This window comes from Acanthaster planci, linkage group LG01 (genome assembly GCF_054643075.1).
Source record: "Acanthaster planci isolate LZ-2023a linkage group LG01, COTS_SCS, whole genome shotgun sequence".
Classification (NCBI taxonomy): Eukaryota; Metazoa; Echinodermata; class Asteroidea; order Valvatida; family Acanthasteridae; genus Acanthaster; species Acanthaster planci.
Genome location: NC_141777.1, coordinates 35499217 through 35524483, shown reverse-complemented (window position 1 = coordinate 35524483; position 25267 = coordinate 35499217). Strand labels below are relative to the sequence as shown.

The following is a 25267-nucleotide window of genomic DNA, read 5'->3' as shown; positions in this document are numbered from 1 at the left end:
GTTTGCTTCCCAAGTTCTGGACAGATCTAAGAGAAACGAGAGGATTTCGTTACGGGGGGTTACTACACCCTACCTTCTAGAATCAGAAACTGTCAATGTCATAGTCGAGACGACTTAAGACCTTCACAAGACCAGCACAGGACTGGCACAAGATCTGCAACAAAAGCATTTCTTTGTCACTGTTCAACCTGCTAGTTGTGACCAGGTCTTTGTGCATGGTCTCGACTACAACTCTGGAAACTGTTACTGATAATACCATCAAAACTGTACTTGAATACTGCCATATTTTATTACTAAAAAGTGATACAAAAATATGACAATTTGATGAATATGAATAACAAGTGCACAATACCATGTCTAAGTAAATGTTACACATTACTGGACCAGCAGTTCTCATGTCAAGGCTGAAAAAGTTTTGATACACTTGGCCCAAATGCACTAAAGGAAGACAAGATTGAGAAGACATAATTTGATGACATGGCATTCTTGAAATCAAGACATGAGTGGGGGGGGGGGAAGGAAGCACTGAATCACCCTCATATAAGAAACATGTGGGAAAAAAGAAAAGCAAAATGGACTGAACCAAAAAGGATAAAAAGGAAATGAACCCCCCCCAAAAAACCCTCCCCCCCAAAAAAGGAAGGGATGAAATCATCACTTTGCATGAAAATACATTGCATTGTTGCTGGTTTATCTGTGGCTAATGTGTGCTTTGGCTCTCCCCCAGTAAAAGTCCAAACAGTATCCATGTGTCAACTGGTGGGGATAAAGGATAAGGCTTCATAAGTTTCTTCTGATTTTCTGGACCAAACAAGTCTAAAATGCTTGCAAAAATCCCAGAAACTTCTGTTATTTTCATTTGATGCCCTAAGAATACAACGAGAGATATCTCCGACCTCTGCCTCCTAGAGCTGCCGTAGATATTGCCACATAAGCATCAGACTTGACTAAAGTCAGCATCTGCCGTAACATCTGCATTACTGCTTTGGATATGGAGGCCAAGCTGCACGTCATTAATTGCTTCGCACCCTCGTGTCCAATATTACTGTGAGTTCAGAAATCCCGACTTGACAAATTTGCCAGCCTTTTGTACACAGCAAATCAGCTCATCTACCCCCCCAAAAAGTGCTGGACTTGTTTTTACATCATTTACACCTCTATTATAATGAACAGGCCTACAAGTCTGACTACTTTGATTGGTGAAAATTCCATATACCTTATGCAAGATCATGTCGTTCATGTGCAATTATGAATAACTAAATATGGCTTATCCATCAAGTCAGACTTACTGACTGGTGACACACATTGTACGATGCCAGAAATTACAGAAAAGCTATCAAATAAGGGTGCCTTATAAGAAGTTATTATACAAGCGGTCGAGCGAGATGACTGTAATGTGTATGTGAAGAGATGGCTGATTGTGGAAGAGCAATGTAAGTCTACATTGGCATGTAAAACATACAACTGGCATAAAAGAAATTGTTCACAGAGAGCAGGATACTGATTTTTGAATGTGCCATGTTTTAACACACAAATTATGCACTGAACTTAGCAACTACAGCCACCAAGGTAGGTATATCAATCATTTAACACTCCTTTTGTTTACCAGGATTTAGCAATCACAATTTGTGAAGACTCTCAATGGAAAAAATCCACAATAAAAAACAACATGGGGGAATTTAAAGCATACTGACTTTGTTTTTGACCAAGGTCCGGTTAAACAGAGGTTTAGGAGGGATTCACACCTACCGAATACTAAAAACTAATTTTAAAAATATTGAATAATCATAAAAAGTATGATGCATACTGGAAATGGCAAGTTACAAAACTAATTACAGTTATGTACACAATATTTACAACAAAATGTGTATAAATACAATTTGGAAAGCACAGTTTTGTGACAATCGAAAAGCTGGGATGTTGTGGCTCCAAACGAGAAGTGAACTATTTCAAAAGACATGCAAATAAATAATATCACATATGCTGAATCTGAATTAAATATGCGATTCAAAATGCAAAGATGAAAAAAATTGATGCCACAAAATTGCTTAGCAAATAAACGTGTGCCTAAATTTATGAGCAAAGCAAAACTCTGCTATAGCCATGTCAAGAAGCAGGTGGACTCAACAGTGGATGGCACCGTGTCCTCATTCAAAAACTCATGAGTGTGGGACATACATCATGTTTACACTGGTTCATATCTACATGGGTCAAAGTACACGTGACATCTCTACTCCTAAGTGGGTATTTGCATAGACTCTATACACCTCACATTTTATTTGGACTTAACCCTTTAGCCCTGTCACCTCCACTACATCACTTCACCATTCTTTTTTGATGTCTGGCCAATGCTTTACTGAAGAAACAGTACTACAGCAGAGGTCAGCAACACATTCCAAGGAATGTTAAGCTGATTGTTTATGTATAAATGGCACCCTTCAATTCACTCTCTTTGGAATCTTTGCTGACAAGGTTTGGCAAACTCCAAAGCCCTGTGTGGATGGTATTGGCAGACTTGCTTCAAATTACACCAAAAGAGCACGGGTTAAACCTCATTTTCCTCAGCCAGAACATTTCCGCACTCAGTAAATTCCAGTGCCCGACAACTTTATTAAGAATGGACACTGGGTACTTCCATGACTGAGCTTCCACCAAGATGTGAAACCAGAGAAAGGTAAAGACTGAAGACTGTTCTTGAGGCTCTGATTAGACCCCCTTATCTCGGCCTGTTCATTCCACCTCCTCATTGTCCAACTTCACACCATCAGCTGGGCCTCTTGCAGGATGCGTAACCGAGGGCCAGTCGGCACCCCTATATTTTCAAGCCTCTCCTCGCTAAGGTAGGGCAGCTCCACCATACCGATGCCTTCTTTCTCAAAGAGTGATACAAATTTCTGCCAGAAAAATTAAACAAGGGAATACAGTATTTATGACAAAAGGCACAAAAATCCCGAGTTAACCACTTCCTGCCGGGGACTCCGGGATCGGAGACGTATGGTTTATATGGGTGGCCGGGGTCGCCGAACTCGGGACAAAAGAAACAGGGCCCTGTAACAAAAGACCGTACTCCAAACAAAAGACCAGGCTGCTGGGCATTACCGACATTTTTCACTCTCAAAAGTGGTGATAATCCAGCCTTGTCTTGAAACCGTATACCAGGGTTTGGGGCATTGAGAGCGAGCGGATTACTACCAGGGACAAAAGCGCTCCACCACTGCAGCGATGAGCCACACAGCACCGCTGCACGCTAATCTGGCCCCTATTGAAAAGAGGTCAGCAGTGCACTAAGCCAGGTTCGTGAACAAAAGACAGTTATACAACACCGCACAATCTGGGCTCTGTTTACAAGGCTGCTGGCCTGGCTGATATAATCGGGCGTCAATGAAGGTCACCTCTCAACTTAGAGTAGTGCCTAAAAATTACTTGGTGTGGCTATAAACGACCCTTAAATGAAATGATGAATTTTTGAAGGATTTTGAAAACGGAAAAAATAATAGTCATGCCGGCCCAGCAATATCTACATTGAAAAATGCCCCGGCATGAAGTGGTTGTTTTTGTCCGATGAAACGAACCTACAGGAACGTTTCCTCCAAATCCCTCACACAAGAAGGCATCTGGGAAGGTTGGTCAGTTTTGAATTAAAAAAGTCCACTTTACAGTTCACTTAACTTGAAAAAGATATGAAACAGTTTTCATACAGAAAAGTTTTATTACACACAAAAAGTGATTCTGAGAAACAGTGATTGCATTGATCCTTTAACCAATTGCTGCCGGGTGCTTTCAAAAATGCAGTGCACACATACGGGAGATTTTCAAAATTTTTTGTTTATCAAAATTCTTCGGAATTTCATTATTTCATTTAATGGATGTATACACCCACACGAATGACTGTTTGGTGTCTACTCTAAGCTGACAGGCAACCTTCATTGACTCCTGAGTATTTCAGCCAGGCCTGCTGCCCTGTAAAGAGTGCCCAGAATTATGAGGTGTTGCGTAATTTCCTTTGTCCCCAGTGAATGCGAGTGGCGAGTTTTCAAACGGGGCTGGCTTAACATGCAGCGGTGCTGTGTCGCTCATCAATGGGGCCCTGGAGCACTTTTGTCCGTGGTGCTAATCTGCGGGCGTGCTATGCCCAAAACAGTGGTACACTGTTTAAAAACAGTGACGGATTCCCTTTGAAAAATGCAAGCCCCAAAATGATGGCAATTCCCAGCAGCAGGTCTTTTGTTACTTGGACCAGCTCTTTTGTCCCATTTCGGGCACCCTGGCTCTGCGTATAAACCCATGGTGCTCAAAATGGGGTTCCTCGGCACTAAGTGGTTATGCCTTTGTATAGCAAGAATCTGGATTGGATTCCCTGACCCTTCCATCAAAAATAAGACCCCTGGCCAAATTGACACAAGGTGTCATATTAAAAGACTCTGATTACCTCATATCCAAGTTCTCTGAGGAACATAGACAACAACGGAGGCTCTTCACCAAAGAATCTGACAAAGAATGAAAGGAAAATAACAGGAACCGAATTGAACATAAATGAGAAACTAATTATCCAGCATGCATTCACACTAAAATGCTCATGGTATCATATCATTTCTAACCCTGTTTGTCACAACCATATGGCATATCACAGACCAAAACAGTTTCTTCAGTTACTTTAATTTCTACCTTGTGATGCAAAACACTATCTCAAACACAATTTACAAGTCTTCATACCTGTTTCCTGTTGAGTGCAGGTAGTTATTTACAAATCACATTCACTGAGGATAAGAGGCATATTCCTACAGGTTATGACCCAACGTATCCCAATCCATGCAATTACCAATCAATTATTCAATTCCAGGCAAAAAATTGAAGCCTCAAAACATTATGAAGAAAAATTCCGCAAACCGACAGGCTAATTTCTGAACGGTACAGCTTAACATACTTAGTCAACTTTTTGATCTTCTGTGGACTGGAACACAGGGGCACGATCGGCCTGAACTTCATCCCGCCATTCAAAACATCGTTGGCATTCAGAACGTGCATGTCTCTGAGCTGGCTGACCTCGTGGCGCAGTGCCTCAATCTCATGGAACATGGTGCTCTGTGAGCGCAGTTCCGAGGAGAGGTGTGCCACGCTGCGGGCGAGGGTGACCACGTGGGACTCTACGCGGGCAAAGCGCTTGTTGACCATCTTGATGTCCTTATCCCGTCGTTTGCTGGCCTTTCCTGAAGAAGCTAACAGGATTGAAACAGACAAATCATTGCATGTGAGTAATGAGTCTGTATTCACTAGCATCTTTGCAGTAAGTCTGCAGTCACGTCCGAATCAATGACTCAGAACTACTGTCGGACCTGAATGGAACATTTGACTTCTGGTGCTATAAACTGGTCTTTCAAGGTTAATAATGTGATTGTAGACATTTCAAATAAACATACCCTTGGGTTTGTTTTGGGTCTTGGCTGACGCGGTGCTCATGGAACTGACAGATAGCCTTTCACCTGGGTTTTCTAGCAGCCGCTCCCTCCGGTCATTCCCAATCACCTGGAGAATCTCCTTGTACATATTCTCCAGCACCACCAGTTGCTGTCGGATGTTTTCCGCATCGGGAGGCTCCACAGACTCGGTCGCCGAGTGCTGCTGCTGATGGGTTTCCGAGACCTTGATGCTAGCTTTGGAGGGGAGAGATCCCAGGTGAGATGCAGAGCCTGAATCGTTCTCATTGTCGGAATCACTGCGGCGGTCAGAGTGGTGGGAGCTGAGATCGCTGTCCGTGTGTTCGGTGTGCTCTTGGACTTTGAGGAGAGGAACCACAGGCAACCCTGCAGGGTAGAGAGAGAGAAGACAGTCACTGTAAAATGACGAACTGAGGTTTTGAGGAGACGAAAGTCCTTGGTGGACCAAAACTAGGGGAGATGGCAGGCTGGGTCAATGGAAAACACAATGTTTCAACATAGGAGAAAATGTGAACAGTTCTGTGTAAACTATTCTGCATAGAAACAAAAGATCACATTTCTTAAGAGCCTGTGAATCCATTGATGTTTCTGAAAGATAACATAAACCAATGCATTGATGTCTTATCTTTAATCCTGCTTTATTGTAAGAGCATAACATGCCCCCAAATGTATGCCAATTCCTTTTTCTTTCCCTTGCCATCTCTGCCTGATTTTATGGAATGAAATGGAAACATTTCTACCTCTACTATTTGGCGACTTCCTTTTGCTAGAAGTGGTTGAGCTAACCCCCACAAGGCTGCTACTACTTGATTTCACCCCTTTTGCCATCTTTCTTCGTCCTTTGCCGGCACTTCGCCTCAATGCAGCCTTGGGTTCAAACATCTTGTGAGAGGAGCTGCCACTGCGGTTCGAACTGTTCTTCCGCCTCTTCATACCCATGGAGGAATCGTTGAGTTTGTGGGGTGGGAAATGCACTCCCGAGGGCAGGACGCCCACGCTGATGGACCGCTGCACTTTTTTGCCCAAGTACGGGGAGTTCGGCACAGACTCCAGGTCCGAGTTGTCTGGCGAGAGTGGGGGTAACGGTGGGGTGCTTGATCGTGAGGAAGAGTCGCTCAGGCTGAATGCAAAGTCTCTAGAACCGTCCAGACCTCCGCCGTTCCTGAGGTAGGTCTGCTGAGTTCTGGAATCCAGGGGCATGTGGTCCATGTACATGTATGGAGAGTTTGGGTCCAATTTTCTGCTGCTAGGTGGGTGACGATAATCCTGTCTTCTGGACAGTTCTTCCATGGGTATACCTCTGGCATTTGGAAGTGAGTCGCCGTGCATGTGGTTCAAGTACTGTCTCACCCTCTGGTGGTCTTCATCGACTGCCTGCTGATCGTAGTCCCGTTGGGGACCGTAGTTGGGCCTGGGCTCATACTGGTCTCTGCGCCTCCTGGGCTGTTGCAAATCCCGGGGGTAGCCCTGGGGCTGCCACACAGGGCTGTTCTGCGGTCTAGGCCCCTCTGGAATGTATATGTTGTTGGGGTTGGTTGAGTTTGGCATACGGTGCTTGGGTGGATGTCTCTGGATGTGGTCAGAGTAGCTGGGCAACTTTCGTCGTTGAGTTGGTGTCTCCTCTCCGGGATAGTACGGCTGCATCTAAAAACCACGATGGATTATGCTTTGGTTCAAATTTTTGGGCAATGATTAGTAGCCTGATTAGTTACAGTATAATTTGAAAAGCAATGGCATTTCACTCTGTCAGACCACATGTGCATGACAAGTACCAAAGGCCTAACAAGTACGAAGAGGTCCCATGGGTGTAAAACAACCGTCAAATGCTAGTGTTCAAGTTGGGAGAATATTTTTTAACAATAAATATCATATACCGGTACATGTACAGTAAAATCTCGATAACTCAAAGTCGGTTAACTAGAAACTCCGCTTAACTTGAAGAATGATTAGTTCCCGCCAAAAGAATAGGCTTTGATGTACAAAAAAATATCCGTAACTTGAACTGCTCACGTTGCCGGATTTGTTTACCTCAAAGTTTTTGTGAAGCGGACCCAAAAGAAACCGCTGCCAAAATACTTCCAGAAAGTGTAAACAGAATGCGGGTCTAGTTATGAATCATTTGTGACACGCGCACTTCGTCTTTTCACACCGGAACACTTGCAAGCGTGCTACAATGATGATCAATCTAGACACGTAAACCACACTGTGACTGCAAAATCCGACTTGCAGGAATTGGCCCAATTGTTACCGTGGGCCCATTGTATCCAGTGCATCGGCAGGCCAACTGATGGCGGTGGCTGTAGCGATGCATTGGAGATCTTTGTGTATGCCGCACACGCCACACATATAGAAGTTAAATCTGGCCTAATGGTACGGCCCAACTGCTTGCGCTCGCCCGTGCAATGGCTGCCCAATTAGAGCCACAAACCACAGCATGCACATGCGCGCAGTGGACCAGCCACGGGACTGCAACGCTGAGCCAAATCTTGATCCCAAGAAATAAACAAATATTTGAAAATAAAGAACGAAGAAGAAAAAATATAAACAGACACCAGTAGCGTGTTTGTTTTTACGAAATTTTATTGAAGCGCTAAAAGGTGCGCCCTCGTGATGAAAAAAGTCAGTATCAGAATGGGACCACTACAATGCGTCACACAACGCCAAAGAAAGATTTGCCACACAAAGGTACACAGCTTAACCCCTTTGCTACGGAGGACTGCTACTACCGCACCATTGTGTGAGGATTGGTGCATACCACACATACAGTCTATTCACCATGCAGCTACTGGTTCAATGTAACCACAATGTCATTTCTAAAGTCATCGTAGGGAGGTTTACGGTAACTGTGCGTCAGCCTATAGGTACATGTTATGATACACATCGTAATAATGACTTTAACTTCAAAAGAAATCAGGACCTTCTTTTAACTCGAATTTCGGATAAGTAAAATTTCTTTCCGTTCCCCAGAGACTCGAGGTATCGAGATTTTCCTGTAGTATCGCAGGTTTGGTTTTCCGCATCAAGCCAGAGGCAATCCACTGTTATCATTACAAGTGCTATGTGAGATTAATAACAACAAAAAAACCAAGCAAATAAATTTATACAAACACTGCCCTATCCGATGTAATATCTAAGTAAATATGTTGTTTCTTGGTGGCATACTGGAGCCTTGTGCATAGCCAATTCGTTTGCTGTTCATTCAATAGTCAGTTGTACCTACCCCATTATATTGACGGTTTCTCCTTCCACTGTCATTGTATATACTGCCATGACTGTGTGGATCCCTACTGGACATCGGATGAGGCCTGATGGTGTAAATGATAAAAAAGGAATTAACTGACGGTGCCATTTGAGTTGTTTCACAGACCAGAGAAATTTCCACTCAAGATTCAACTGGTGATAGTAGGTCATCCTCACCCATTCAAGAATGGAGAGCGGTTGGCCACAGGAGGGGGGCTCTGCACTGGCCCCATGTGCTGCGTAGGGGGCGCATGGAAGAAAGGCAGACTCCTCTGCTGTGATGAAGGAGGGGGGGTGGGCTGGGAAGCCTGCCGGTCCAAAAGAGTCTGGGCTCGGGGGCCTTCGGTCTTCTCAGCAGAGTGGGATGGCTAGAGGCAAAAGACATTCAAACGAAACTAATGACACAGGGAATTGAGCCTCTTTCATACAGAGACCCTTCAAATGTTGTGAACCTTGGTCATGATGTGAAAATGACTGGCCCAATTCGGATTAAAAATTTATAAAATTTCAAGTTTCTAATTCTTCTTTCATCTTAATTCTGAAAAGAAACAATTGGTGTCATCATTGTGATTAACAAGACAATTACACAATACTTTAGTAACCAAGATGTTTTGACACTACCGGTATGTAAGTAACAACAAAGGACAAGTTGGTCAGCAGACACCAAAATCAGGACGTTTGGATGGATGGACCAAGGCTTCTACTCCTCAAACACATTTGCTCCTGAACTATGGAAACCGTACAACTGCATATTCAAATTGAGAATCACACTTTGCACTGACAAAGCCACATTAACAATCTTGATCATACTGAAAGTTTGTCACATGTACAAGTCCATGGACAATGAAAGATTCATGGACAGTCACATGGCTGCAGTGACAGTCATATCAAGGCAGCATGATGTGTGCAGCATGAGTGCCTTCTAAGATGTTACAGCACCGGTGTGCCTTCAAAGACAATAAACCATCAAATGAAAAGTCATTCCACAATTTCAAGGAGAGAGAGGAAACTCACGATGTAATCCGAGACGTATCTGTCCCAGTCCTTGTGGTAATCCTCAAATTTGTCGGGGTCCTCTAACATGGCTTGCAATTTGTTGTCCTCAATTGTCACTTCTGCCTCATTTTCTTCATCATCGTCATCATCACCATGGTAACTACGGCGTCTAGGAGGCGGAGGCTCTAGAAGTTCTCCATCATCCATGGGCTACGAGACAACAACAAAACACAAAGTTGAAGATTTCAAATTACGACTTAGGAGGTTGAGTTTCCTCCTGAATTTTTGAAGCTGTTCTCTTGGAAAAACTGAATGATGCATCGTCTTCTCTTCAAAATTGTTCTTCCCTGGCCCATCTGTCAAAATCAGTAAAATGACAAATGTACCGGTACATATACCTGATGTCTATGTACATGTACTGTAACAACAGAAGCGAAAGGAATTTTTGACCGTCTGCCTGTTATAAGTTTTCTTACTCCAAACAAATTAAACAATATAGGTAGAAAAAAAAAGAGATTTCATTTTTCTAGACTCTGTGTGCTGGCAATTAAAACAGCATTAGACCAGCAAAACCTGTTTTCCCTTATGCAATTGACTTTTAAGATTTGGCCATGTATTTTTAAGATTTGCATGTATTTTTTCAAACCATCTTAAAATGATATCCCCCTTTTTCAAATTTTAACCTAATATTGAAAAAAAATATGTGAAATACTTTCGACATGGTTTAACTCAAGGCCAAACAAAATAAAAAGTTGTGCTTCCTATTACATAAAAAAAAAAATAGGTTGGGTAGGTAGGTAGGTGGGTAGTATATTTTTTTTTCTTCCAAAGTTTTTCGATCAAAAAGTTTAGGGTTGGATTTTTTTAAGGCACAGTTTGTGTTGCCTGCCCGTCTATGGTGTATTCCATCCGCTGTTATTCTGCGAGTTCGTAATTTGAGGATGGGTTTTGTCAAAGATTGTATCCAAGTCAGAGCCTCTTCAGACAATTATACATTTGTGTTGCACAGACAATTCTGTGAATTAATGTTCAAAATTGTTTGAAAACAAATTTGGGTGGGCCTAAGCCCCAGGCCATATGAGAATTCATCCATCAGGCATGCAACTTGGACTTTGACCAAAAATGAGGAAATTCCATTCTTTACAAGACTTTGTACACTGTTTTTTCAACTTTCAATGTCATGAGTGTAAAAAAAGAGGAAATCAGCCGATCCAAGGAAAAGTTGCATGCCTGATCCATCCTCCTGGTGCCCACGTACCCGATTCCTGTGGGGTCCTCCGCCTGGGTTGGGACTGTCTAGAAGATTCTTCAGCTTCTCCTCCACTGATTGGGTCAGGGCATCCCGGATGGGGGAGCGAGACATGATAGGCTACCAAATAATATGCAAAAAACTTTAATCTACGCAGGTGAAATCTGCAAGACACTTTGATGGTGTCGTAAATCTAAGCCCAATATTTTGTAGTGCTCTTGGACCTTCAGATTTAATGGTAAATGACAATTCAAATTTAATTAGTGAGTTCTCAGATGATTTGGATTTGACTGTTTATATTCAAAGCCATTTGCAATAGAAGTTATTCCATTTAGATAAATGGGGATCAAATCTTTCTCCCATCCTTTGGTATACCAAAAGATTACGTACAAATATATGGAAATGGTCACAATAATGATGCTTTGAAGTATTTCATCTCAAGTAGGAAGTATCACAGTGTTTGAGATGAAGTCTTCTTCTGCGTCAATTTTCACCTTTTTGTCGGCTGCATTCTAATTGATTGGAACACAGCTCCATAATTTCCATTACGACCCCCCCCTGGTGGGAAAACACTGGAAGCATGCAAAGGTTCTTAAACATTTGACAGGGGACACGCTGAGCGCCTGCGTCCAATTTCTTTTTAATTGTGAAGTCTTCATATGTGCATGAACCTGGCTGTCTCTGCTTTGACCACACCATGGATGACAAGGCACTGTGTTTGTCTATTGTCCCGATTATATAATATTCCCCTCCAAACTAAGCACAGGTGGTTATCACAGAGGACAGAGCAGGGAGGACAGGAGAAATTTGAAGTTCCCTTGGCATGTCTGTCCTCTACAGTAACGTCAAGCAGTGTATGGACTCACGCTTCCCTGGATGCCTTCCGAGTTGCGTTTGGTCAGTGGCGGTGGCCGGAAAGATTTCTTCTGGCTGCTGGCCACCTGCTGCCTCCTGGAGCTGACGCCGTGCTGTGACACACCCTGGGAGTCCAGTTGGGTGACTGACTGTGATACAGATAGGGGAAGAACTTTAGGTTTGGTGCGGGAGGATTTTTAACCGAAAAACTGCGTTTACCCTTCTATTTGTTTGTTATTGCGTCAACACAAATATTTAACGTAACACAAGTATTTCAACTTGATAAGGCTAATCGCAGATAGAGCCTGATGAATGTTGGGATCAGGGTTTCATTTTGAAATAACCCTAAAAGTCATCAAATCTCCAATTTCAATATGATTTTACATTCATCCTAGGGGGTTAGGGTTTAAGTATCTGTCTGTCCCTTCCCAGCCAGTGGTAAAAACTGCCCGTCCACTCCCAGAAATTTGGTGGGAAATATACTGACTGGTTCACCAGAATTACATATATGTCAAAGAGGGATGAGGGTGAATGTTGCACAAGCAAACCTGCCTGCCCCCAAATTACTTTTGCAAGGTGAACGGGTAGTTCAATGAAAATGAGAGCAGAAAAAGGAATGATTTTGTCTGACATAAAAATTCAAAAACGTCCACTTCAGGATAGGATATGGTCAAATAGCTTTTTAACCCAAATGGTTCACTATCCCCCAATATTAAAATTGGTATTGTGCACAACTTAGTGGGTAAGGGTTTAGCTTAGTATTGCAACAGATAATGCACTAAGATTACATTTCATGTATAGTTTGATATTAGGGAATTACACATGAATTATAGGAAGGCAGAGTGATCAAGTAAGCGTGTATTAACAAACTTCCTGCTGGGGGTTCTGGATCTGGACACGTATGCTTTAAATGTGTGGCCGGGGTCCCCGAACTCGGACAAAGGGAACAGGGTCTTGTAACAAAAGACAGTATTCGGAACATAAGACCAGGCTGCTGGGCATTAGCCCCGTTTATTTACTCTCAAAAGTGGAGATGATCCAGCCTTGTTTTGAAACAGTACACCAAGGTTTGGGGCATTTAGAGCGAGCGTATTACCACAGGGGACAAAAGCACTTCATCACCGCAGCGATGAGCCACACAGCACTGCTGCATGCTAATCTGGCCCCTGTTGAAAAGAGGTCAGCAGCACACTGAGCCAGGTTTGTGAACAAAAGAAAGTTGTATAACACCGCACAATCTGGGCTCTTTTTAGAAGGCTGCAGGCCTGGCTGAAATACTCAGGCGTCAATAGATTTTGTCTGTCAGGCTAGAGTGGACACCAGACAGTCCTTCACGTGTTTGTAAGTGTCCAGTAAATGAAGATAGGAATTTTTAAAGAATTTTGAAAACAGAAAAAAAAAAGATAAATATCCCGGCCCAGCATCATCAACATTGAAACCTGCCCCGGCAGGAAGTGGTTAAAAATGCAGATGTTTGTTTGAGACACCCCCCCTCCCCGAGTCAAAACAGTGAGCAATCATTCAGTGGGTGAGCTTACTGGGACCACGACATTCTCGGGCTTGTCTGCTAATTCAGGCCTTGGTTCGTCAGGGTCCGAGTCTGCCATGGTCCCTGGTAGCATGAGGTCTGTGTCCCCATTGACAGGGGTTGGGGAGCCGACATTAAGGCTTGGCCTCTCATCATCCGATGGAATGGTAGCTACAGGGGAAAAAAAGAAACAAAACAATACAATGGACTGAAATAAAAACTTGATGTACATCAGTTTTCACAATTACCTGTACACAATACAACAGAGGGGGAACCAGACGCAAACCTACATGTACATCTAGTTTCAGCAGGTGGTATGCACTCATAAATTTGATCAGAAATATTTTGTGCATGGGTGAAAGAAATCATGGTGAATACAGAAAATACCATGGTACCGGTAGGCATACGAGTATGGTAAATGTCATTTAGTAAACAAGTAACATGCAACCTGGCAAACATGTTGTATTCCTCGTGCACAAAAATATCCAAGATAAAACAGAAAATCGTAAGGGCAAGGACTACCAATATTTCCATTTGTGATATTACCTGGAATTTCGGAACTCCTTGGTCTTGAAGGAATGCCATCAGAGTGCTGAAATAAACACATATGGGAAAATTTGGTTATTCACCACCACAACATACATGTGCATGTTTCCTAGTCCAGAAGAATGCACTTCATATCTGGTTAATATTCTCATTGGTGCATTTGAAAAAACTAAAAAAGTTGAAATCAAAGAAATTTCCACTTTTTGACCAGCCACCTATATGCATAGAAGTGTCATATTGACACCACATAAAGCTAGTGAATTGAAATAGCATTTGAATCTGCATTTTATAGATCCTGATAGAGACAGATGGTTTAATGCTCAGCTATAGCGAGTTTGGAATGGATATGTTTCCTGCACACCACAATAAATAAGGCTTACAATGTTCTTTATACTGTACAATTAGCTGGGCTCATTCTCTAGGAAAGCTGCTGGACGCCTAGACAGTAGTATAAAGAAATGTTTCATTTGTACCCTACAAAACACAGGCTTGAATGGACCAATTGTGTCAAACGACCTTGCTCAGGAACATCAAGATCAAGGTCTCCTGAGGAGAGTTCAAACATGCATTCTAAGCATCGAAAAAAAAAAAAAAATCACGCTTATGGGATCCTGGAACGAACTAATCAACAGGACACCAGGAACACATGTGTGCTCTCAGCCAGCAGCAAGAATACTAGTACTTCCCAACCAATGAACACACCTGACTGTGTACGCTGTGCTGGCTGTGGAAACTGTGTATGCTAGCCTCTCGGCCAATGGAAGGCTGGATACTGTCCTCTGTAGGCGGTCGGATGGACTTGTCCATGGAAGCAGCAGACCCATCACCATGAGCACTGTTACTGGTATGGAATGCCTGCAGAATTCAAGATCAAGAGAGAAGCACACATGTAGTCTCTGCTCGCGTTAATGTTTCCAAAAAGGGCAAACAACATGATGATGTATTAACCACAATACCTGCAGCGCTGTATACAATTCATTTGCTACGTCAGAGCTTCATTTTTGTTCCCTTCAGTCACATTTTTGGGAGTGAAGTGTAAAAGCATTTGTGCAAATGTGAAAATAATGAACAGACAACTCATATCACTGATTTTTGGGGTCTTACATGTAAGTGGCACAAGGGAAAGAAACAATTGCATTTTCTCCTCCAGGATGAGGTTTCTGAATGCTTGATGTTTCAGGTCAAAGGAACCACCCATCTACTCCTCAATGCTCAAACCATACTTCCTTGTGGATAACTTGGGCAATGTTTACTTGGGATAAGAAGCCTAATATAAGTTTGGGAAGATATCACAAGTTAAAAGGAAGGGCAAACTTTACTTTGAACTCAGGATATGAGTTTACCTCAAATCGTTTCCTCAAGCAAGTGACAAGGGCTAGAGTTGCTCTCAGGTTGCTGTCAGTTAGTTCTAAAAAAAATTGAGAAAAAACTTCAAGGTGTAAATATGGTACGTGTATACACTTTCCTTTTAAATAACTCTCCCTGATCCTTCAAAATCTAACACAAGGCTTTTGGGGATTTTAAAGGCTGGGTTACTGCTACTTTACATGGGCCTTGATGTCCTTTGAACAGGGAAGCACAACTAAATGTGCTGTGGAGTTCCCTGCATGGAGAATAGACTTTCGCCAATTCATGAAAAAAAAAATTAAATATTCTTTACAAGCATACGGGCTAAAGGTTAATATAAATTATAACATGCGTGTCATCAGGTACAAGTATTTGTTGGGGAGTCAGGTTGGTGTAGTGGTTCTTTTTTCACCTTTCACCTCTGTGGCCTGGATTTGATTACCAGCACACGGTGGAAGGGGTTTTCTATCCCCGACCTGATTCTGTGGGTTTTACCCAGAATATTCCTCCGGGGGTTTCCCTCCCATCTCTAAAACTTTAACTGCTTCTCACTGACTCTTCTCTTCAAGCTTCAGAGCCTAGGGTGCTTTTGAGGAATTTCTGGTTTCATTACCAGAAATACTTAAGAATAATAACAATAATCACAGGTACATGTAGCTACGGTATGTTAGAGGAATGAGTGGCATATTCTACCAAGGGGCATTTTGTATTACCATCTGCACTGATGTGCTGTATCTCAACACCTCTGTTCTCGAGGAACCTCAGGCACAGGTTGATGTTCTCTAGTCTCTGGGCCCGGATGATGGGTCTTGTCTGCACACCTTGGATCTTGCCATTGACTGTACGCCACAAAAACACAGGTCTAGAATGTTGGTAACAGGTCCATTCATCAGCTTTTTTAAAAGAGGTTTGGGGCACTTTCAAACCGTGCGTGTATTATTAAATACTGGAATTATTTTTGAGGGAATAGCAAGGGCATGCTCATTTATTTCTTTCAGAAACTTTGGCCAATTTGCATCACTTTTTTATGAACAGGATTCAAAGAAGCAAGGGGCTGAACCAAAATTTCTTGAAGAAAGTTCAAGTAAAGGCTTTTAGAGTCCTTCTGAATACCCGGCACTGTAATGGGCACTGTCAATATTGTATTTTGGCCGATACCGATATATCGATATTATTGATATGTCAAATTTATTCATGTTAATTTTCAAGATATTATAACAGGCGTGAATTGCTGGTAAACTATTCTAAGGGTACACCCCTACACTGTAATGGTGTGATCCAATTCACTTTGGTGACATATTCTGGCGTCTGTACTGCCTATGTTGCCTACAAGGGATGGGATAGGCCTACACGCTGCTGTGCATAGTGATATCATCAGCACGTGGTGCTAGTTTACGTTCGTTTGGTCAGCCAAAAATTCTCTGTTTTGGAGGATAAATTTTGTGATATTTTGGAGGCTAAGTGTACGCAAATTATTGAGTGCGGGACTGAGATAGGTGACTGAATTTATTCTTCAATTGTTGCTGTATAAGCCACCCAGAGTATAAGCAACAGGGACATTTATCACTTAGCGTGAAACCAACGTGAGAAGTGGCTTATTGAAAATTAGGGTAAATGTGACGATGCACTTTCATATTTTTTAATAAAGTTCTTCCGTCAGTGGCGATATTTTTGATATGTTTTCAATATCGATGTTTTTGAAGTTTCAATATTTTGATATTTCTCCAAAATCTGATATTTTCAATCAATATTACCATACATCGGCAATATCGATATCAAACCTATATCAATAATATCAATATATCGACGGTGCTTACACTGTAACTAACTGAACATGTCGTATTGCTTAGTGTGTACTGGAAGCACAATCCATAGTACCAAAACACACTGCTCACATGTACTGTCCTGGTTAAGGTGCACATGTTTAGTATGTACAGGTACATGTACATGAACCTGGAGCAATCATGATTTAAAAATCTGGACCAAAATAATTGAACACAAGTTTGAGGTAAAGGCACCATTGATAAGCATACAGTTTGTGAACTACCCCAGTACCTACGCTACATGTACATGTAGTTTTCTGGTAAAGAAAAGAAACCACTTGAAATGATTATTTCAGCTTCATTGGACATTGGCCGAAAGGACAGCATCCATGCACATGTACAAAGGCACAATTGTATTATCGCTAATAGTACACGAGCAAAAAATAAGTTCAACTGGTGGAGCACTCCAGCCTTATATTTTTACAGCCTTGTCATAATTTATGACAGCACACCTCATTGTTTGCTCAGCTCCATGGCAGCCTATGGTGGCACTGCTATCAGGCTCCAGCAATGCTACTTGCCCTCAGGAAACATAATCCATTATGGGACCCAGTCGGGGTCAGAGGTCAAGATCAAAGGTCAAGTTGGGTATCAGAAACCAAACAGGGCAGGAGTGTTACATGAAGATATGTCAACAGCATGCACGCACGTGTTTGTTTCAGAACACACTCAGTAAAACAGTCTGTTCTTTAGTGCAATGCTGTGGGGGGTTACCAAACACTTTTCACTTCTTTCCATTACAATGTACATGCACATGTACATCATGTACCGTACACTGCATCCAGTGGAAAGGGTACAGTACATGTACTGGTATATCCAGCTTTTAATGATATTTATTGCCAAAATTAAAGTGTGGAAATTTATACAACATTGGTGAACTGTGAAAAAAACAAGAATCCAACATCAATTTACACAATTTAAGTCTTTCCTGGCAAATACACAATAAAAATATCACTACGTAATCAAATTCCTTTGCAGCACATCTGCTGATACATGTACATGTATTTGCAAGGGTGCATGCAGAGCAGTCATATGCACATAGTACATGTACATATATGGTTCTACAGTGTGTAGAATGCAGCATGTACTGTGGGAAAAGTTGAGTACACGAAATCTCACAGCTAATTTTGCGAATTTCCCTACAATGCACATGAGCTGTTGCTCTTGTGCTTTTGGTGCCCATACAATGTACATGTACTAGTACTGACCGTAGCGGGTATACATGTTATGTACGAGTACTGACCCTACCGGGTATACATGTACATCATGTACGAGTACTGACCCTACCGGGTATGTATGTACGAGTACTGACCGTACCGGGTATACATGTATGTATGTACGAGTACTGACCGTACCGGGTATAGATGTATGTATGAGTACTGACCGTACCGGGTATACATGTATGTACGAGTACTGACCGTACCGGGTATACATGTATGTATGTACGAGTACTGACCGTACCGGGTATACATGTATGTATGAGTACTGACCGTACCGGGTATACATGTATGTATGTACGAGTACTGACTGTACCGGGTATACATGTATGTATGAGTACTGACCGTACCGGGTATACAGTGTACATGTATGTACGAGTACTGACCGTACCGGGTATACATGTATGTACGAGTACTGACCGTACCGGGTATACATGTATGTACGAGTACTGACCGTACCGGGTATAGATGTATGTACGAGTACTGACCGTACCGGGTATAGATGTATGTACGAGTACTGACCGTACCGGGTATACATGTATGTATGTACGAGTACTGACCGTACCGGGTATACATGTATGTATGAGTACTGACCGTACCGGGTATACATGTATGTATGTACGAGTACTGACTGTACCGGGTATACATGTATGTATGAGTACTGACCGTACCGGGTATACAGTGTACATGTATGTACGAGTACTGACCGTACCGGGTATACATGTATGTACGAGTACTGACCGTACCGGGTATACATGTATGTACGAGTACTGACCGTACCGGGTATACAGGTATGTTCTGGGCTACAAGAAGAAACTTAAAGCACTGTACAAGAAGAGTCAGTTGCCCAGAATTAGCTGGACCTATTAATTTTAAATTGATTGATTTTAAATTAAATGAAACAACAACAACAAATGTGGCTGAGGTAGGCACATCCTGTGCGGTGTGTGGTTGTCTGCTATTTGTGTCTGTGGATGAGTACATGTACACTGTACATGTAGACTTGCAAGAGTTTCAACTTGCCATTCACGGCATGGAGAAGCTTAGATGCCTCCTTGCCATGGAGAAGCTTTGATGCCTCCTTGGCATGGAGAAGCTTTGATGCCTCCTTGCCATGGAGAAGCTTTGATGCCTCCTTGGCATGGAGAAGCTTTGATGCCTCCTTGGCATGGAGAAGCTTTGATGCCTCCTTGGCATGGAGAAGCTTTGATGCCTCCTTGCCATGGAGAAGCTTTGATGCCTCCTTGCCATGGAGAAGCTTTGATGCCTCCTTGGCACGGAGAAGCTTTGATGCCTCCTTGGCATGGAGAAGCTTTGATGCCTCCTTGCCATGGAGAAGCTTTGATGCCTCCTTGCCATGGAGAAGCTTTGATGCCTCCTTGGCAAGGAGAAGCTTTGATGCCTCCTTGCCATGGAGAAGCTTTGATGCCTCCTTGCCATGGAGAAGCTTTGATGCCTCCTTGCCATGGAGAAGCTTTGATGCCTCCTTGCCATGGAGAAGCTTTGATGCCTCCTTGCCATGGAGAAGCTTTGATGCCTCCTTGGCATAGAGAAGCTTTGATGCCTCCTTGCCATGGAGAAGCTTTGATGCCTCCTTGCCATGGAGAAGCTTTGATGCCTCCTTGGCATGGAGAAGCTTTGATGCCTCCTTGGCATAGAGAAGCTTTGATGCCTCCTTGCCATGGAGAAGCTTTGATGCCTCCTTGGCACGGACATTTTGAACTTGCAGGTAGGCTTATGTGTGTATTTTGTGGAACAAAATGAAATAAGATGAATCCCGAAGTACATGTACATGTATGTACTTTAAATGAAACGTGCAAGAACAACATTTGCAAATAACATAGCCCATCTTCTATCATTCAATGTGCATGTACAATAATATTATGTGCCATGATATGTTACTTGCAAAAATGTACTGAAACACATGTAAAACGTATATGTCACAGTTAAAATACATGTACAATGTTTGCTTTTAAACAGGTTTGAAAGCCAATCCATGAATTTATCTCCATGTCATTCCAATCAGAAAGCACCCCCCACAATGATCATGAATACGAACTGCAGAGTTACTTTATAATGGGGGAGTTTCAAGTGCTCAGTACTGAGTTGACCAATGCCTTTTGAATATTTACCCCCAAATTGGGCTTCCGCTGAACCAGTTTAAACCAATCAAAGTGCCCTGCCTCAGGGTCACAGGGTTAAGGGGATCGACCGAGTGGTTGCCATGGTGATATCAAGCCAACTCCCTATAGCTCTTGAATGCAGAAGCATTTCATTGCCAGCCACGTCAAGATCAGCGATTACTCATTTTGATTTATCTAACAACAATTAAACTTCCAACTCTTGGTTCGAAATTGTTTATATAATTGGCACTTTACTGAGAGCACTTGTAAATTATCGTACGATTTTACAGCAGCATTGGAAGGTAATTGTTTATAAAGACTATTCATTCATGGGAAGTTCTGTGGGTACACGTACGTGCAGTTTTACACATACGTGCAGTTTTGCACGTAATGTACATATACATGCACTGGTAATGTTGCAAACTTCCAAGGAATTCGCAGTAAATTCTCAACATTTGTCAAGTCTGCATTTTCAATTCAAGGGAATATTGGGATTATTATCTCAATGAGCAAGTACAGGTGTACATGTATACATGTACATACCGTAAATTTACTGGTGTAATAGAGCATGAAGCAATGATATGATAATAAACAAGCGGTTTAACACAGAGAGCAGAACCTCCACAAGGTGTGGGTACAATCACTTAAATTAACACTTGACCACTTTGTGGGAAATATTATTTCACAGCAAACAAGTCCCAGGTACATGTAGTGTGTAATTTTGGCTTGAAAGAGGTCACTGTCTAATGTACGGTACATGTAGTTTGACAGTCAGAATTATAAGCCATTACTGCAGTGGCACAATGCTTGTGGAGAGGTGGTACCGTATGTGCATGTTACCGGTACATGACTCTTCAATCAATAAGGTGTCATGATTTGCCAAATACACATGCACATCAAACTGAAGAATGTGCCTTTGAAGTGCAGTGCTGTGGCAGTTATGGCATCTAATTGGATTAGTCTGTTGGCCAAGTTTTAAATACATGTACTTTCTCCAGACCCTGCAATCCTTCTCCATGTGTGCCACACTTCTCACTGTACTTTGTACATATAGCTTCATTTTTGCAGCCCATGGCCCTGCCAGAGTCATAATAAAAGAACATCCTAGTACTACTCAGGCACACACAGTGTGCCGAAATCTGGTGCCTTGTGGAGACCCAGAAGAATGGGTTGAACAGGTCTCTACAAGGGATTTCTAAAGGTGAACAGGTCTCTACAAGGGATTTCTAAAGGTGAACAGGTCTCCACAAGGAATTTCTAAAGGTGAATAGGTCTCCACAAGGGATTTCTAAAGGTGAATAGGTCTCCACAAGGGATTTCTAAAGGTGAATAGGTCTCTACAAGGGATTTCTAAAGGTGAATAGGTCTCTACAAGGGATTTCTAAAGGTGAACAGGTCTCCACAAGGGATTTCTAAAGGTGAATAGGTGTCCACAAGGGATTTCTAAAGGTGAACAGGTCTCCACAAGGAATTTCTAAAGGTGTATAGGTCTCTACAAGGGATTTCTAAAGGTGTATAGGTCTCTACAAGGGATTTCTAAAGGTGAATAGGTCTCTACAAGGGATTTCTAAAGGTGAATAGGTCTCTACAAGGGATTTCTAAAGGTGAACAGGTCTCCACAAGGGATTTCTAAAGGTGAATAGGTGTCCACAAGGGATTTCTAAAGGTGAACAGGTCTCCACAAGGAATTTCTAAAGGTGTATAGGTCTCTACAAGGGATTTCTAAAGGTGTATAGGTCTCTACAAGGGATTTCTAAAGGTGAATAGGTCTCTACAAGGGATTTCTAAAGGTGAATAGGTCTCTACAAGGGATTTCTAAAGGTGAATAGGTCTCTACAAGGATTGCACAAAACTGATATTTGGAAAGTGCTTCAAAAAGAGAAATTTTTAATGTGTAAGAATCTGTCGCCAATTGAATTTTTTCATATCAGGGACATTCGGTCGAAATTTCATTCCAGGAGAGAGTGATTCATGTTGAGATGAGAGCATTTTGAAAACATCGTTTCACACATGACCGAATTAGTACTGGAGAACAAAGCCATGCCTCCACAAGGATACAAATTTCGGAATGTGTGCACAATGGCCACACTTGATTCAACATGGTCATCTCCACAGTCTCCGCTGGTTAGAGTGTGTGCACAAAACAATTGGGAAATACACGGTATGACACCTCAACTCTTCCCCGGCTGCTGTGAAAATATACTGTCGGCGTGGATTAAAATGTTCTGTGTGTTCTTCACACTGCCACCTAGAAAAATTGTTTTGGGTTTACGGGTCTTCTTTAAACTTGTCAGTCAATTAAAAAACTCATTTGGGATGCACACTGTACTCTTGTCTGTGATCATTTTCATTTGGTAATCTGGTTTGCCACTCTTATGTCTCTAGATGAAACAATCTAGGTCCTGCATGGCCCATTATTACAGGATGACCAACCAGTAAGTTATCTGACATGACCCACTGGATCTAGCTTCAGACATGTTAGAATTCAACAAGAATAACCTCTTTCGTTTATGTCATTAAAGAGAAATAGGTATATTGTGCCCAACAGATAAGTGACTTGGGCCAAAAGGATGGAAAGGATCTCTCATTGTAACAAACAAACAAACACAAAAGAATGTGATTTATGGGTGGTATTGGTAGTTCCTTGATGGGTCATCCCATGGAAACGACACTGAGCACTGTCATCAACAGTAAAACTGCAGTGAGTTTAATCGGGCATGCATAGGCACTATCAAAAACAGGTCATAAAAACTGGTCACGCCCTTGAAAATGGGAAAAGTTATGAAAAAATACTTGTCAATTCAAGTTTGATGTACAGTATCACTATCTGTTTTATGTATTCAACTTTAAATACAAGTCCTATACTATACATGTACAAAAATACACATGAACATGTGCATGTACTCACATAAAATCTCCAAGATGTTGACCAACGTCAGTCCATCCGAGATGCTCTTCCTCAAGTCGCTGATTGGCCGCGACTTGTGCTTCTTGAGAATGCCATTCAACCATGTTGTGTGCTCCTGCCAGACCAGAAAAGAGAGGTTGTGATTGCTGTTTGATGCAGCCTGTGGTGCTGTGAAGCCCAACCGCTTTGCCAAAGAAATCATTGTGGCTTTGGGCCTGAACTATGGGCACGGGTTGCGCATTGTGGGATGTACATGTAATCCCTATGTTATTTTACGCACCCCTTGTTAATAAACACTTTGAACTATGTAGAAGTACATGTACGTATGAAATTCTCCAGAAGAAAGGATGCCTGTTACAAATTTGCTGAATAATCTAGACAAATATTCCAGGATTTTTGTTTTGATGATCACAGATTGCATAGTTTAGGTGAGTTAAGCCTGCTGGTAAAATTGTCCCTAATGCACTGGCACACATCCTTGGTTGCTGGTGTATAGGTATGTTGGTGCACAGGTGAGTTTGTGTAATTTGAAAGGATTAACCCCTTGGTGCCTACAGATTACAGGCAATTGTTGACAAAAAGACCATTCTTATTATTCAAGAACAAACAATGAAGGGGCCTGCCAGGGGAGGGGGGGGTCTTGGCATCTGTCTATTCCTCATCCTGGGACCTACACACCGTACATGTACAGCCAGCGCAGCATGAGGCAAGCCACGCTGAATGAAATCTCTTCATTGAAGTATCTAACAACTGCTAAAATGAAGAAACTCAACCAGTACAAAAAATACACCTCACTCTATACAAATGCAAGGACACTCCCTTGTGGTAATAAAAGAGGAAACCAAACCAGTGTGCTGACCAACTTCTATAAACTTCCATGTTCTGAAAATATTGATGTCAACGAACTTGCTGAAACCCTCGTCTGCTTAATTGTATTTGTATTTCTTGCCCCCATGACCAGTGCTAAAAAGTATTATCCCTGACCCCAAAGAATCTTGTTGCATACACGTGTATTGTTAGGGTTGTAACTAACAAGTGTAAACTTGACAAATTTTCAAGTACAAGTATGAAAAAGTGTCAGCATCGATTAGGATTTTAAAAAAGATCAGAATTGAGTTTTGAAACAAATATTTTGCTAACCTGATTCAAGCGTACATGTAGGCTTACTTGTACCGTACATATACTTCATGAACTACAGCTTACATGGCTTACAGTGCACTTGTAGCATACACATGTATGCATGTGCATGTACATGTACACATGTGCTGTAAGTTCAGAGCAGTGAACATGTACAAATACAGACAATGTCAAACCATGTCACCATGGTAACACAGGATGCACTGCAAACTACTGGTATTCATCCACTGTCAAAAAGTGATTCTATTTTTTTTTCACGATGTGAACACCACCAATAGGTATGTGTGTCAATATTTAGTCTCCAAACATGTTTGGTACCGATAAGAACTTACATGTACATTACAACAAAATGGAGATCTGACAGGCACATCGGAAAGGCAACAGAATTTTGCATACCCTCTCTGGACTTTGAATGCATGAAAACCTCTCTGGACTTTGAATTCATGAATGCTTTAATTGTTCTGCATGCTTTTGTTCATGCTTTCACCTAGGCAGAAAACAGACCTTCAATTCAAACTCAATCCCAGGCCCATTGGAAATTGTCACAGAATGGTAGAATCATCCTGTTAACGGACCCATGACTGACTTTAACATCTGGAATAATATTATGGTAACTAACCCCATAGTGAAAATTTGCTTAATGGTGATATCCCAATACTGTGGCAAGTGACAAGAGCTTACTACCGGTACACTGTACACAGTAAGAGGGTAAAATGTGAGAACACTTACATGTACATGTACCTGTATGGGTGCTTCACAACTGGCTGCCTTCAGTAAGCTTTTTGTGTACGGTATTCATTTAGAGTTCTTTTCTTACAGGCACTTTCTAGGGATGATACCAGTATGTACGATTTGACAGGCAC

At 42.1% G+C, this 25267-nt stretch overlaps 1 protein-coding gene across 5 annotated transcripts in view; it reads right to left on the bottom strand.

Annotated features, from left to right (window-relative positions):
• Positions 1 to 270: 270 nt before the first annotated feature.
• Positions 271 to 25267, bottom strand: part of LOC110979634 (uncharacterized) — a 33889-nt gene continuing 8892 nt past the window's right edge. For all 5 annotated transcript variants that reach the window (XM_022235627.2, XM_022235628.2, XM_087138469.1 and 2 more), the window contains 16 exons: positions 23268 to 23382; positions 15910 to 16035; positions 15193 to 15257; positions 14552 to 14704; positions 13850 to 13895; positions 13314 to 13474; positions 11787 to 11924; positions 10930 to 11040; positions 9690 to 9881; positions 8853 to 9043; positions 8656 to 8740; positions 6176 to 7079; positions 5418 to 5801; positions 4925 to 5216; positions 4430 to 4487; positions 271 to 2894 (listed from right to left, as the gene is read on the bottom strand). In XM_022235627.2, the coding sequence (XP_022091319.2) occupies positions 2757 to 2894; positions 4430 to 4487; positions 4925 to 5216; positions 5418 to 5801; positions 6176 to 7079; positions 8656 to 8740; positions 8853 to 9043; positions 9690 to 9881; positions 10930 to 11040; positions 11787 to 11924; positions 13314 to 13474; positions 13850 to 13895; positions 14552 to 14704; positions 15193 to 15257; positions 15910 to 16035; positions 23268 to 23382 (3159 nt within the window). In that variant the 3' untranslated portion in view covers positions 271 to 2756. The remainder of the gene's footprint in view (positions 2895 to 4429; positions 4488 to 4924; positions 5217 to 5417; positions 5802 to 6175; positions 7080 to 8655; positions 8741 to 8852; positions 9044 to 9689; positions 9882 to 10929; positions 11041 to 11786; positions 11925 to 13313; positions 13475 to 13849; positions 13896 to 14551; positions 14705 to 15192; positions 15258 to 15909; positions 16036 to 23267; positions 23383 to 25267) is intronic.